The sequence below is a fragment of the Chaetodon trifascialis genome, chromosome 3 (assembly GCF_039877785.1).
Source record: "Chaetodon trifascialis isolate fChaTrf1 chromosome 3, fChaTrf1.hap1, whole genome shotgun sequence".
NCBI classification, from domain to species: domain Eukaryota; kingdom Metazoa; phylum Chordata; class Actinopteri; order Chaetodontiformes; family Chaetodontidae; genus Chaetodon; species Chaetodon trifascialis.
This window is the reverse complement of record NC_092058.1, coordinates 17,760,174-17,774,251: the sequence shown is the minus strand read 5'-3', so window position 1 is coordinate 17,774,251 and position 14,078 is coordinate 17,760,174. Positions and strand designations below refer to the sequence as shown.

The 14,078-nt window shown below is 41.1% G+C and overlaps 2 protein-coding genes across 2 annotated transcripts; both read right to left on the bottom strand.

Moving 5' to 3' along the window:
• Positions 1-3,576: 3,576 nt before the first annotated feature.
• On the bottom strand, positions 3,577-9,869 carry LOC139329006 (phosphatidylinositol 5-phosphate 4-kinase type-2 gamma-like). Its single transcript, XM_070959116.1, has 10 exons — positions 9,654-9,869; positions 9,470-9,567; positions 8,437-8,533; positions 7,760-7,909; positions 6,871-7,017; positions 6,150-6,188; positions 5,007-5,120; positions 4,669-4,927; positions 4,421-4,524; positions 3,577-4,282 (listed from the first exon to the last, which is right to left on the bottom strand). The coding sequence occupies exons 1-10, from the start codon at positions 9,792-9,794 to the stop codon at positions 4,202-4,204; spliced, it is 1,230 nt and encodes a 409-aa protein (XP_070815217.1). The 5' UTR covers positions 9,795-9,869; the 3' UTR covers positions 3,577-4,201.
• A 1,928-nt stretch (positions 9,870-11,797) lies between these two features.
• LOC139329198 (insulin-like growth factor-binding protein 6) lies at positions 11,798-13,054 on the bottom strand. Its single transcript, XM_070959384.1, has 4 exons — positions 12,739-13,054; positions 12,245-12,273; positions 12,012-12,131; positions 11,798-11,902 (listed from the first exon to the last, which is right to left on the bottom strand). The coding sequence occupies exons 1-4, from the start codon at positions 13,052-13,054 to the stop codon at positions 11,798-11,800; spliced, it is 570 nt and encodes a 189-aa protein (XP_070815485.1).
• Positions 13,055-14,078: the final 1,024 nt, after the last annotated feature.

The window sequence follows — 14,078 nt, the reverse complement described above, 5'->3', positions numbered from 1 at the left end:
TTACAGATTCAAGAGGAATGTATTGCACTGTATACCAGCTGGTATGATTCTTATTTCATCATGCAGTGAATATTCAACTCTCCACTCAGTTACAGGTCCAGTGTGTAGGATTCAGGGGGATCCATTGGTAGAAATAAAATATTCAGAAGTGTGTTCATTAGTGTATAATGACCTGAAAATAAGAATTGTTGTGTTTTAGTTTCCCAGACTGTGGTCTTATATCTCCACAGGGAGTGAGTCCTCGTCCATGGAGTCTCTATGTTTATACAGTAGCCCAGAACGGACAAACCAAACACTGGCTCTAGAGAGTTTTTTTTCCACATTTTTGTGTTTGTATTCAGTTGATAGATACCACTAAATCCTACACACTGGCCCTTTAAGAATGGAAATTTTCCTTTGGCCTCAAACAAGCTTATCTGAGCATTTACAGTAAAGAACTGCAATAAGTTTACGATTTCATAGATAGACATCTCTGTTTTTCAAGTCGGTCTCTATCTGTTTGAAATCCCAACCCTCCACACATCCACACTTCTTACCGTTATTGACAGTGAATGTCGGTTTTAAATTCAGAGTGCATATGCTGCGTTACCTTCAACACAGCCGGTCATTCTGTGCATAAATAATGGTGTTATTGAGTTGAAAAAAAAAAAAAAAAAAGGATTAAAAAAAACCTTTACAGTGGCTGAAAAAGAGAGGCTGTTTTAAAGATAATCAAAATAACTGTATAGAAATGCATTGATAAAATATTATAATTCTAAAAATTTAAAAAGTCCTTCATTTCAAGATTGTTATTGTATGATTTGTACAGTTGGTTCTGTGTATAAAACTCAAAGGGTTACTCATAGCTGTTCAGAGATTTGCTGCACAGCGTCTTGGTTCAGTTTTCCTTTAATAACCACCTGATTAACTCTTTGAAATCCAAGACTGAGATTTCTATGTTATGTTTGTATCACTGTGCGTGACATAAACACTGTACATGATGTGTGCATTATGACTCCAGCAGCAGCTCATTATCAAGGCAGGAGTGTAATACTAGACGTGTAAATGAACAGGTGAAATGCCTTGATTTTGATTGAATGTATACAAAAACCGATTGGTTTGAGCTCATGATTTTAAACACTAACGTGTTTTCCTTTTAGATGATACAGTTTCGGTGGACTGTCAGGGTGTTTTATTTTTTATTTGACTAATATTATTCCTGCTGTGACTAATTAAATAGAGTGGTTTAATAGATTAAAACTTGGTTCTGATCTATAAAACTGGGCCTTTGAATGACTATGATTATATTTGTAAGTGGATGAAAATCTACATGAAATAGAGGAATGTTGCCCACGTTAATATTTTAAAATGGCATAAAAAACAACCCTCCTGCAGAACTGTATGTATTTTTGTGTTAATCTGAAGACGCCGCTGAGTGTACATGTCTGTGATGTAAGCATCTCTCTCCATTTGTATTTTTTTACTCATGCAATGACTCATAGAGCATTCATTATCAATACACTAAGGCTAATGCCAAAGCTGTGCTGGTGTTTTGTTCAGAGTTGTGTGTTTTCCCGTGTCTGGCCTCATAGCAGACCTTATTTCAAAAGGCGAGCCAAGCCTCATTTGTTCATTTTCCAGCTGTGTCAAAAATTAACAACCACTGTTAATGAGGGTTTCAGCAGGCACCAACATCACGCAGCATGGTTGCATCATGCTGGTGTGCAGAGAGTTCATGTTTCAAACCGAGCTGTGAGCTGCTTTCTGGACAGGTGGAGCCAGTGGCCATCACTCGACAAGCATTTGAACATGAGATCTCCTGGATCAAACCAGTTCTTGTTTAAGGCCCCTACTGGCTTTGACCTACTTCTTTGTAGGTCAAAGACTCATTTTTATACCATGATACCATCGCTGAGATGGTTGCAGTTTCATGGATTCACAGCAGTAAAGTGATTTTTCTTGGCAAATACATATAGAGACAAAAGTGACACAACAAACACAGTAATTAGAAGGCAACATAAGAATTCATGCCAGTGTGGGGGTGATTGAGGTTTATGTGTTCAGAAATCCTTTTTCTAAAAAAATTGGGATGCTGTGTAAAACATAAATAAATCAGAATGTGATAACTTGCTTGACATAAATTCAACTGAAAACAGTACAAAGACAATTTATTTAATATTTAACCTCATCAACTTCATTGATTTTTGTAAATATCTGCTTATTCTGAATTTGATGCAGCAACACGTTTCAAACAAGTTTGAAAGCAGCTAAAGACTGAGAAAGATGTGGAACGCTCCAAAAACACCTGTTTGGAACATTCCACAGGTAAACAGGTTGATTGGTAACAGGTGATAGTATCATGATTGGGTATGAAAGGGGCAAGACTCAGACATTCGCAAGCGAGGATGGAGCGAGGTTCACCACTTTGTGAACACATGATTGATAGAGGATATTAGTACATGGGCTCAGGAAACCATTGCTGGTAAACAGTTTGTTTGCAGATGACAGCATTCTGTTTTTGTGAAGGTTTTACACAGTGTCGCAACGTTTTTGTAATCAGGTCTGTAATAACCACCAGGTATAACTGAAATGACAAAACTAAGGTCAGCGTGTGTGTGTGTGTGTGTGTGTGTGTGTGTGTGTGTGTGTGTGTGTGTGTGTGTGTGTGTGTGTGTGTGTGTGTGTGTGTGTGTGCATCAATCAGCATCAGGCTCACAGTTCTGACCAGTCCTTGGCTCATTAAGATGTATTTTAAATACAAAACTCAACTCAAAATAAAAGTAAATAAATGTATGCATCATACAATTTAAACTTTCTAAACTAACAAAAAGCATTTTTGAACTTATTTTAGAGTTACTCTCTCAAGCTTTGTTTCTCCTAATCTTCTCCTGTTTGTCCACTCAGCTATTAAAAGTGAAATCCTCATGATAATCCGAGAAGGAGATTCAGGAATATGTGCCAGGAGGACTGGGACAGAGGAGAGGGACTAAATAAGGACAAAAATGAATGCTTTACCACTGAGACTAAATTTCAGAGGAACACATGTACTGTGAGATCTGGGATGCTGTGAATCACATTCTGCTTCTACTCACATTCACAGCTGCTCTGGGCTTTATGACTCCTTTGATACTTTACATTACGTTGTTAAATAGTTAATATGACAGTGGTATACAACATGGGGCTGGATCCAAGCTACAATGTTTGACATAAAAAGCTCTTTGATCGACTTACACTTTTATAATTAGTGTGCAATGGTGCCTTTTAGATGATGCAAGCTTGTGTGGAGCATCCCCTGAAGCTAGCACAGCATTGCACTGCTATGTAGCACAATAAGTGGTGAAGGCTGAGCTGAGAGGAGTGTCGCCCTTCAGCTCTGCTGGAGATGTCCAACTTTTCTGTTTCTGGCTGTCAAAACACAAACTAAATTAGACTATTTGTACTAAAATCTGCAGCAGCTCATGCAGATAAATGTGCATTTTTTACTGATAAGGAAAATATGGTGACAGCGTTTCCAGAATCAGAGCAATCTCTAATGAAAGCGCCAGTCTGGTGTGTTCGTATACTCTTTATGAAAACAGCTTTTCATAGATGGTACTGGTAAATCTGCATTTGGCAACATTTCCTATAAGATAACAACCGTCTTAACAGCTTAAATCACACATTGGTGCTGAGAAGGAGATTAGCGTGGTACTGTTTCTGATTGAGACCCCGCAGATTTGCCCAATTTTTACCCAAATGTGTTCTATGCTGTCACTGGAGGGAAGAGAGGGAGTCACAAATTAATATATAAGAGCAAAGCATAAATCTTTATCCCAAGCAGTGGTGAGTGAGACAGAGATGGACACGACAACAAAGAATGTGTTGAGAAAACATGTTTTTTCATCATTTCCACCCCCACTGGCTACTACATTTGTGTCAGAGGTGTTTATGGGATTCATTATTAACAATCCTGTATCTCTGGCTGAAGTTAAAGCAGAGTTGCTGAAACTTCAAGTGGAAACAAAAGAAAATTCATTAACAACAAGTTGCCATTGAGACTTTCCCTCCTTCAAAATAAAATGCACAGTCCATCTCGCAGAATGATGTGGAGGGTTAAATGCTCAAAAACCACGAAGATCATTTAGAAATTAATGGGAAGTTTTCAGTTCAACCTGATGTTGATTTCAGATGACACACAGTAAGTATTGCATAGTGAGACTCCAGCCTGGAACGAGTCCTCAAACTAGGCAAAGATCTTAGTGATGAACTCCCGGAAACGTTTAGCGTACTGCTCTGGGTGAACTGTGGAGATTTCTGCTCCTGCCTGCAAAGCACACACACACATATTGGACATATTTGATGGGAGATGGCTGAAAGGAAGGTGAAAGCAACCCTGTGCAGGCTGCAGGATAGAGATGTAAAGATGCTACTCAGTCCCTGTAAAGAACAGCTGGTCCCTCACCCCGTGTTTGACAGCCTTGGCAGCGTGAGCAGCTTTCTTCATGGTGTCGTACTGTGTCAGCACGTCAATCAGACCCATGAAATACACCTCCCTCTGGGGTGCACCTACATGGGAGTGATTCACAGCATTTGGTGAGTGATATTGATCTACACGTATGATCTCCTGCTGAATAAATGTAGGTGTTTTACAGCAAAGGCCTCCTTTGACCCCTATAATTCACCAGAAATGTCTCAGCTGTGAGGACTCACCTGCAGCGCTCTGAATTGCGTACACATCCACATAAGGGTCGAACTCCCCGGGGCCCATGGGTTTGAAGGAGTTCATGTAGCCACTGATGCCCTCAGGTGAGGTGGAGCCCAGAGGAGGAGGCAGCTCATTTTCATCCTCCTCTTCCTCCTCACAGGACGACTCCATGTCCTCCTCGTCCTCCTCCTCCCTCTCAGCCCGCTCCACGTCATGGATGCCCAGCAGCAGGCTGTAGTCCATGATCCTCATACGCACCAGGAACTGCAGCAAGAGGACACACATGCACAGATTATGTCAGAGAAAACAATGGCGGCGTGCTTCTTCAGCCCTGTTTTCTTACTTCAGTGTCTCTGCTGAGCTTGTCCGTGATCTTCTCCTTCTCCTCGTCACTCACATAAACTTTTTGCATGTTATTCCTGAAGTCTACGTCTTTGTAAGTGGGCAGCTCCTTCACCTGGAAATATAGAGTGAGACCAACTACCGTGAAATTACATTTAGGCTAGAATTCACAATATCCATCAGCGTCTTTCTCATTAAAGCACAATCAATCGTCCTGTTTCCAGTGACATAAAAGTCAAATAATACCACTTCAAATATTGTTTTCCAAGTCAACACAGTTGGAAAGATCAAAACAGCTCTGCAGTTATTTAAGCTGCATCCATTCAATCAGCTATTTGTCGGTCTTTTTATCGAGGTCAGAGGGGCTCTGATGTCATTTCAACTCTGCTGGGGTTTATTCTGTGCAAGCATTTCTGTAAAATCTAATATTACAATCACATTTGTCACAATGCACAAACAACAATTGAACAAAATGCAATATAGGAAATGTGATTTCACACTCCGCCACTCATCAAAAACTACATTTCTGTGGTTTGTCATTGGAGATGGAGCACGCATATGCGTCCACACCTTCAGACAGACCGGTGGCACAGCTGCAGCCAATTCAAGCTCATTAAGTTGTCCTCATTAAGCCAACAACAAAGAATTCTAGATTTAATTAGATCTCATTCTAATTATTTCACTTAGCAGGGTCTCTAATTTTTGTTGTGTGGTTTTAATATGAAACAAAAGCACTGAGTTGTTAAATGTTGCTATTAAAGGGGCTTTCCACCATTTTTCAGCTGAGTCCCCCATTAAAAATCTTAGACCAAAAAAACATTCAAATGGTAAAAAAAATACTGAAAAGTCTCTTTAAGGTCTGGCCATATACAGCAGCTGTGAAAAAACATCTTTTACTTCGCATTGTTTGATGTATATGACCAGTTCAGCATATGATTACAGGCAACAAACTCAATCAGGATACTCAGCTACCTTTGCAGGATCTAATTCATCATCTTTTCAGTGTCAAATTACCTCAGAAAAGAACACTAATGCTTGTTATTGAAAACGAATCTGACTGCATCTCTTCAGTAAATTGACAATAATCGACTCCAGAGTTTTAACTGGAGCTCGTCACACAAGCTTTACCTTAATGTGAACTCACCTTCTCTTTGAAACTTGCTTCACGAGACACCAGTGACCCCTGAGGAAAGAAAGGACCCCCCAGTCACCAATACAAACCCCAGTTCCAATCCTTGTTGACATCTACTCAACTGAAAACAGTACAAACACAATACATTTAATGTTTTAGCTCATCAGATTCATTGATTTTTGTAAATATCTGCTTATTCTCAGTAACATGTTTCAAACACGATGGGACAGGAGCAACTAAAGACTGGGAAAGATGGGGAATCTTCCAAAAACACCTGTTTGGAACATTCACCACTTTGTGAACACATGATTAATAAAGGATATTACCAGGAACGCGTTGTTTGTTTGCAGATGATTACATCCTGTTTTTATGTGGTGTTACAATGTCCCAACTTTTTGAATCTGGGTTGTAATTTTAGCCTAAATACTACAGAAATCGTAGTCACACATGACTTTACAAAGCTGCTTTCTGGCTGCTTGTTATCAATCACAAGCCCCTGAAACATCAGTGTCTTCATACATGATGCCTGAATGGTGATGAATCCAATAGGTTTGGTGTTGCTTAAATTCATGAGCATTAAAGCCCCTGTGTGAAGAAATATGTGATGTGATTAAAGTGTCTTTCAAGTTCCAGAGAAGAGAATTAGCAACATAAAAAACAGACACTTCCAGTGACATTAGGTGGCAAAATGAGCTGAGGCAAACAGTACGTGCAAACCTCCTGCAGGACTTACCTTGAGGTCATACTTCCTGTGTACATGCAGCCTGTGGCTGAACATGTTCCTCATAACTAACAGGTAGGTGTCCTCGCTCTCCACAGTGACTCTGTACATGGCCAAGAACTGAGGGAGCAGTGTATTGCCATGGCAGGTGACAATATGCTGCAAGAGAACAGCGGTGAAAAGTTAATGGGAGGATCAAGGAGACACATGAACCCAGTGGCATGAGGCAGTGCGTACATGGAAATGCTGCTGTCATTAGTTTAATGCTCCTCTTATAATGAACCCTGTTCAGTGCCTGCTGTCTAAAGATGTATTGAAATGTCAGGAAAAAGTAGAAAACTTGTCATAGTGTGCAAGCATGCGGGCAATGTTGGATTTGATCTTTTTAAAAGGTTTTATGTTCAAGAAAAGTCCTGAGCAGACTTGATCCACTGATGAAGATGATGTGCTTCAAGGCTCTGAAAAAGTGGCCTTTAAATGTTTTTGTGTTGATGGTTGTTATGGGATTTGTCTTCAAATCTTTTTACTTGACAATATATCTTTTTTACAGAGGACATTTCAACAGCATCACACGCACAGGTGTTTACAATGATGGCAGAATTCCATTCAGATGGTTCAGTTTCGGGGTCCTGACATTGTTCTGCATGGCTCAGTGTCACGCTGTCATAGCTCACTGGGACCCTTGATTAGAACCGGGCCATCGTTGATGTTACTACAAATATCTGTGCACTTTCTACTACTAAACCACCAAGAGACACTCGTCTCTCAGGTTTGATGCTGTAAAACCTTTGCCATGGCAACCATGGTTTTCACATTTTCTCCTGGTATACAAAAAATATGCAGTGACTAAAAGAATGCATCCACTGATTTTTACTGCATTTTCCACCTGTGTCACACCTACCTGGTGATACTCAGAGAGGATGTTGTGCATTTCCTCCACCTCCTCACTGGAGATTTCTTTCACCACCAAAGTGCGGTCGTATGACGTCAGCAGCAGCCCCACGCACTGGCCGTCCTCATCTTTGAGTGGAGGACTGCGGGCCAGAGACACCTGTTGGTGACAAGATGGCATCTCTGAGCACTGGCAACATGTGATCCCAGCTGTACAATGCATCTGCCCGCTGAAACCTTTTACATCCATCACGCCGGCATCCTGTTTCTAAACCAGCACTGAAACACAATTTCTAATGCAGGCAGGCAGGAAATTCTGAAAGATAAGACATGTTGGTGTTATCATGCTGTATTTTGCACACTGACTTCTCTTGCATCACTCGTGCAGATGATGCAGAAACAAGACTTTTATCAGCACACGCTTTAAAGTGCACATTCAGCAAGCCTCACGCACAGTACTTGTGTGCTAAGCAAATGTACACTGAGTAGGCTGAATGATGACTGTGTGCCACCCGCCACATGCAAATATCACACAAAGAAATGCAAATTTAGAAGGGAGCAGATCAACACATACAGGAAACGTCTGCTTTTATAGAAGAAAACAAGCACGTTCTGTGTACGTCTGTTTTGTTGTTACCTCCCTCATCTTGAAACATAAACATTTGCTGTTTTTGTCAGCAGTCATACCTGGTAATCTTGGTCCTCGATTCCGAAGCGCTCTCGCAGGTTTCTGAACACCTGTGGGCAGTACTCTTTGAATTTGAACTGTCCTGGAAGATTCTCTCTGAGGAACAAAGATGTTTTCATCTTTAAATGAAACAAATTAATAAATTGCATGCAAAGCTATATGTAATTACCAATCATGTTTATATGAATCAACACTACATATGTGTGCATCCTATAATGCAAATAAAACCTGAATTTTTGCGTGTGTTTAATGAGAGTGGAATCAAGTCTGACTGCTTTTGAACTGTTCAGATTGACGACAGCGTTGTCGGTCATGTTTGAACAATTCCACTGAATTCTTCTGTAGCATCCGGCTCTTTCCATATCGAACGACATGAAAATCTCACCAAGGTAACAGCACTTGAACTCGAGAAAAACATATTTTATTGTTCTGGCCACTTCTGTTTATAAGTCTTTACACAGCCTGGATTCCTGGATGGATTAAAGGATTATTGAAAGCCACTCAAGTTTTCTAGCCTCCATCCTTATAGAAACTGAACCTCAAAGCAGACAAGGCTATCACACAGCTTTCATAAATCAGTTGGTAACAGGCTCCATTGTACATTTTGCTTGACTGACGCTCCACATCTTCTGATGAACGCTTTAATTTAGTTTGTCTGAAACTTCTGGTGTTGCAAAACCACAGAAATAACTCATTGTGTGGAAATGATGCTGCATTTCCCACCCTGCTATCATTTTTATACTTACAGCCTTGACATTATTGCATATTGCATCGTCTAGACAAGCTCTAATGTTATTTCTTTCATCTTTTTGGCTGCTTTCACTCTTATTGTTGGTGGTAATAGCTGTTGCTGTGGTAGATTTAAAGGTTTTGTTGGGGCAGAAAAGCACGGTTGTTCTCTCAAGGGGTCTGCAATTTCTGATAAGCACATGAAGGCAAATGAATCACAAGAGCCGCAGAAATCTGTGCAAATGACAGGAAGCAGGATGAAGGTTCCCGCAGTCAGGCAGAGAGTTGAGAGGAGCACAGTACTTGTTGAAGAGGTGGTTGTTCACTTTGATCTTGGTGCTGGCTTTGAAGTCGTCAGGAAGCAGCATGACAGGTACAGGCACCTGGCTCAGGTCATTAATCTGCGCATGATCAATGGGCACATCGTTAATGAACACTGACACACAGACCAATAGAAAGAGACTCGCTGAGCAGCGCACGCACTCACCGAGTGATTGACTCCCCACATCAGGACGCTCAGCACCGGCTCGCTGGCTCGGAAAACCTCCACTTTCTGCTGCACGAAGTGCTTCTTCTTGGTTTTTCTCTTGGTGTTCACAGGGTTGGAGGTGGCGCTGGGAGAGGACATCTTGCTGTGTGTGTGAGTGTGTGTGTGAGTAGAGCTTTCACTTGTGTATGTAAAGCAGCCTGAAGTCCGCCTTGTCCGGAGTCTGCAGCAGCGACCTGCACGGCGCTGTGAGCCCACCTCCTGCTCCGGAGACTTTGGGCGGTTTAGTCAGTGAAAGAGCAACAACAGTGAAATCCAGCAGGTGCAGAGACCCCAGAGCAGCACCGGCACAAGAGCAGCTGTTAAGTCCGTAAAGGACAGGCTTTGTGGTAATCTTTGTTCATCTCATGTATGTGATGTTGGACTGACCTTTATTCTGAAATAACAGAACGCATTAACATGTGATTATCCAGCTGTAACATACTGATGAAAACAACAACAATAATTTCCCTATAGACAATTACAAATATAACAATACAACAGTCTTGAGATGAATGATACCTGTGTGAAGCCGTATTTAGTGTTGGTTTTGTGGTCCATTGATCATATTCAAGGCAATTTTTCCTAACCATTTTTACTTTTTAACCTTTATCACAGGTGATGGCCTTAATGTGGACTTGAGTTTTACTTTTGCTTGTCATGGTGCTTCATTGGCAGGATCGTTGAGGCCTGAAGAATCCAATTTCACAAATATGTCTACAGGGGCTTCACGAGCTGGACAGTACAGGACACCGTCTGTCCTTAGACCCTCGATTCTGAGAAGGAAGAACTCCCCCCAATATCTACTTAACTTCATATCAGATATTAATCACTCCTCAGATTTATCTTGGGACCCTGTGGGGGCTCCTGACACTCATGTTTACTGTACAACCTCTGTCACAAGGTCTCTCAACAACAAAAACATTTTAAGTAAGATCATATTTAGTAATCTCGGTCTCAGTATTGCACAGTTTATTACAAACATCATGCTGCTTTTAAGCAATGAGTGAACTGTCATGGTGGTTTTATTGCAGTTAAATCAAATATTCATTCTGCTACGATACAAAAAGCACCAAGGTACTCTGACTCATTGAGTTTGATCTCACAGTACTTTAAATGACAGTTCTGTCAAAGCTTGTGAAAAGCGACATCTAAAATAGGGACAATATGTTTTCATATGACTTGTTAGGGTCTTCAGGCCCTCTGTGCTGCAGTCATGTGTTACATGTGATGTGCTCTTCTCCAACTCGTCATCCCTGATGTTTGAAGAAGTACATGGATTAACGTCTTGAGTGAAGTCATTTTTATTTTTAAAAAAAGTCACAAAACATTCTTTAAATGCACAAAATCCACAAAGCATGTTGGCAATATTGCCCATCAGTGTCAGTCTTAACCTTTCACCTCGTCTTATTGTTCAAAAGGCAAATTTTCGTTATAAATGAAATCAGAAGAAAATCATAATAATGATGCCCCCCCCATCTAACTCTACATGAGAAATGCAGGTTTTTAAAATAATAATAGGTGTCCATACCTCTCAGGGGCAACCACTGATAAATTACTTATTCAAATGGCCATCAATATTAACATAAATAGATTATCATATTCAAAGTAACATAAATAGGATTATGTACAGCAATTACAGTAATACACTTAGAGTGGTTTCAAGGTAAAATAAAATACTGAAAATATACGTATAAATACGATACATTGGTCCAAATCATATTGTTCCTGAAACTTGGTTGATGGTATGAACATTAATGGTGCATTTAGTATTATTTGGTTTGTTACTGGGCAAGAGACAGTTCAGGTTAGCACAATTATCTCTACAGAGTCTCTTTCAAATCGACACAATGTGACATCTATGCCGAATACAAGTATATGAAAGAAATGTCTAATTAATACAGTCCTAATCTGTTCAGTAGAGGGCGCAAGGAGACAAAGGTACACCTGATTCTGGATCAGTTTCTCAATTGCGGAGAACTGCTTCTGGCTGGTGGAGAATGAAATGTGAGACTGTGCTGAGCTCCGTTACACTTTGGTGTTCCTTCATCTTTAACGGCAATGAAGCTTCAGCCTGCTCTGCTTCAGTCCAGGCTTCGTGCATTTTAGCAGCTCAGACCACCCTTCTCGTTAGTGTTTGAGGAGACCGGCATGCCGTTCTGATCCACACACCAGCACTTGCCACGCTGCTTACCTCGAGATGACCAACACTGCACCAACAGAGTAAATAGATCAGGTTTTTGCAGCTGGAAATACAAACCACATGTGGATAGGAAAGTATGATTTCAATCATTCCCACCGTCTTGTCCGCAGACTCACCTGCTTCTTCCTGAAGAAACCATGCTTGTCACAGTTGGGCATGTAGATGTCATGATGTGAGTCGAATAAATGAGCATCAAGACCTTTGATAAGTGTAGTGAGCAGTTTACGACATGGAGCCTGTAGGAAGGAACAGGGATCAACAGATACATGTAAGTGCGAGCCTGATTACATGACGCCCACGTGCTGTTTCTCTGAATTATTGAGATTGTCAGATAAGAGAGCATTTTCACCTCATCTGGATTCTCAGTAGGTGCTGGCTCTAAAATGAGATAGAGACAAAACATTTAGCATTGGTAGCTGATTACTGCGTGAATAGATTCATTCATTTCATTTTGAGATTAGCTCCAATTACTCTTTGTGAACTCCTCAAACCCATCTTGAAAAAACAAATCAGTGGCTTGTTTGGATGTGGTGAAATATCACTACATCTCCGCGTGCTGATGTTTTTATGTAACAGCTCATCCGGCAGCAGGAATAAACTGAGTGTGTAAACACAGGTGCGTTTCTCTGTTCAAATATTCTCTTGACTATTACGAAATCGTGAACGATCACAGGAAGACGTACTGAACCCTCATTTGTTGATTGAATGTGAAATATAAGAAAGCAAAACAGTCCAAACCTGACAGATAAATTGGTAAATGCTGACAGTTGGTGTTGAAAATGCCTCAGCTGCCTCTGCTTCATTCATTCTCATCGTCCTGCAGGCACAGAGTCTAACTCTTACCTGCTGTCTGGATAATTTCAGTCGGGCCACTGCTGCTGGCGTTGCTGCAGACTCCCCTGCCTTCCAGCAGGGCTCGGAGGGGCCTCGGTTCATCCTCTGGAGGTGCACAACGTAGACCGTGGCCACAGCTCAGAGTGTAGACCCCACATGGCTCTCCAACGGCCAGAGTGGTGCTGTTTAAATCTACAGACGGCTGACTCTGTGTGGGCTTTGGTTTACAGGTGGGACACCCTCTGGATGGAGTGGTCAGCGGCGCTGGGCTTGACAGAGCCGGCTGCAGGAGGAGCAGCATCATGACGTTTACATACAGCAGCATCTCACACTGAGGTCTGGAAGTCGTCCGCTAATAGATGGTAACTGTCCTCTCTCCTACAACTGACTTTTTCTGATCTTAGATCCACTGACTGCAGTTTGTCTGTGTATTGAAAGGTGGATAGCAATTCCCTCAAGCCAAGACAGAGTGATAATGGGACTGACAGGCAACTCTGGCAGCTGCTTTTAAAGAGCCCCAACCAGTAGGGAAAGGTATGGGAGGGTACGTGATGGAGAATGTTAGTTTTCCCTCTCATTTCCACACAGCTGAGCACTCCCCGTTTCCCCTCGCCTCTGACACATACAAACTCACGCATGCTCATACCATTTGTTGTCTGTCATCTTGCAGGATTGTAATGTTTTCTACGCCGACATAAATCACAAGTGACTGCTGGGCATGCCCCTTCATTGCTCTGCCTTTTCCCTATTGAGAGGGTCATTTATTTACAGAGGTGATGCTTTTGTGTAACCGATCAAGGCTCAGCAGAGCAGAAATCCACCACGGAAGTTTTAAAATTACTGCTGTTCATCGTCAAAAAGGAACATCCACTGGAATTGTTCCATCTGTCTGTAGAGAATTTATTAGGTTTTGTGTTTGGTCATCGGTCACCTTTAGCTGTAAACTGAAAGTACAAAATAAAATGAAAAAGTAAGGCCATCAGCAGCGGTGGAGTCTAACTAAGTACATTTATTCAAGTACTGTCATTTTTCAGTAGTTGTAATTTACTCAAGTGCTTCCAATTAATGCTTCTTTATACTTCATTACATTTCACAAGCAAATATTTTTACTCCGCTATACTTATCTGATGGTGGTAATTACTTGCTGCTTTACAGATTTTACATACAAAACCTCTAAGGACATTATTAAATATAATGCAAACAGTTAAATTTAGCTCAACCTCAACCAAATATAACATTAAAATGTTTTTATACAGTAAATTACACTATAATCAGTTTTGCCACAGTACTGTGCAATTTATGGTGATTATAGTGAGCCAACAATGTAATACTCCGAGCATAGTTTGTAA

Coding starts and splice junctions, on each gene's coding strand:
- LOC139329006 (XM_070959116.1), bottom strand. CDS start 9,794: ATGTCCTCTCCCAGCGCCACCTCCAACCCTGTGAACACCAAGAGAAAA. Junction 7,910..8,436: donor TCGAGGACCAAGATTACCAG/GTATGACTGCTG, acceptor TGTCACCAACAG/GTGTCTCTGGCCCGCAGTCC. Junction 4,525..4,668: donor CGCAATTCAGAGCGCTGCAG/GTGAGTCCTCAC, acceptor ACTCCCATGTAG/GTGCACCCCAGAGGGAGGTG.
- LOC139329198 (XM_070959384.1), bottom strand. CDS start 13,054: ATGCTGCTGTATGTAAACGTCATGATGCTGCTCCTCCTGCAGCCGGCT. Junction 12,132..12,244: donor CTACTGAGAATCCAGATGAG/GTGAAAATGCTC, acceptor TCCTTCCTACAG/GCTCCATGTCGTAAACTGCT. Junction 11,903..12,011: donor GTTTCTTCAGGAAGAAGCAG/GTGAGTCTGCGG, acceptor CTGTTGGTGCAG/TGTTGGTCATCTCGAGGTAA.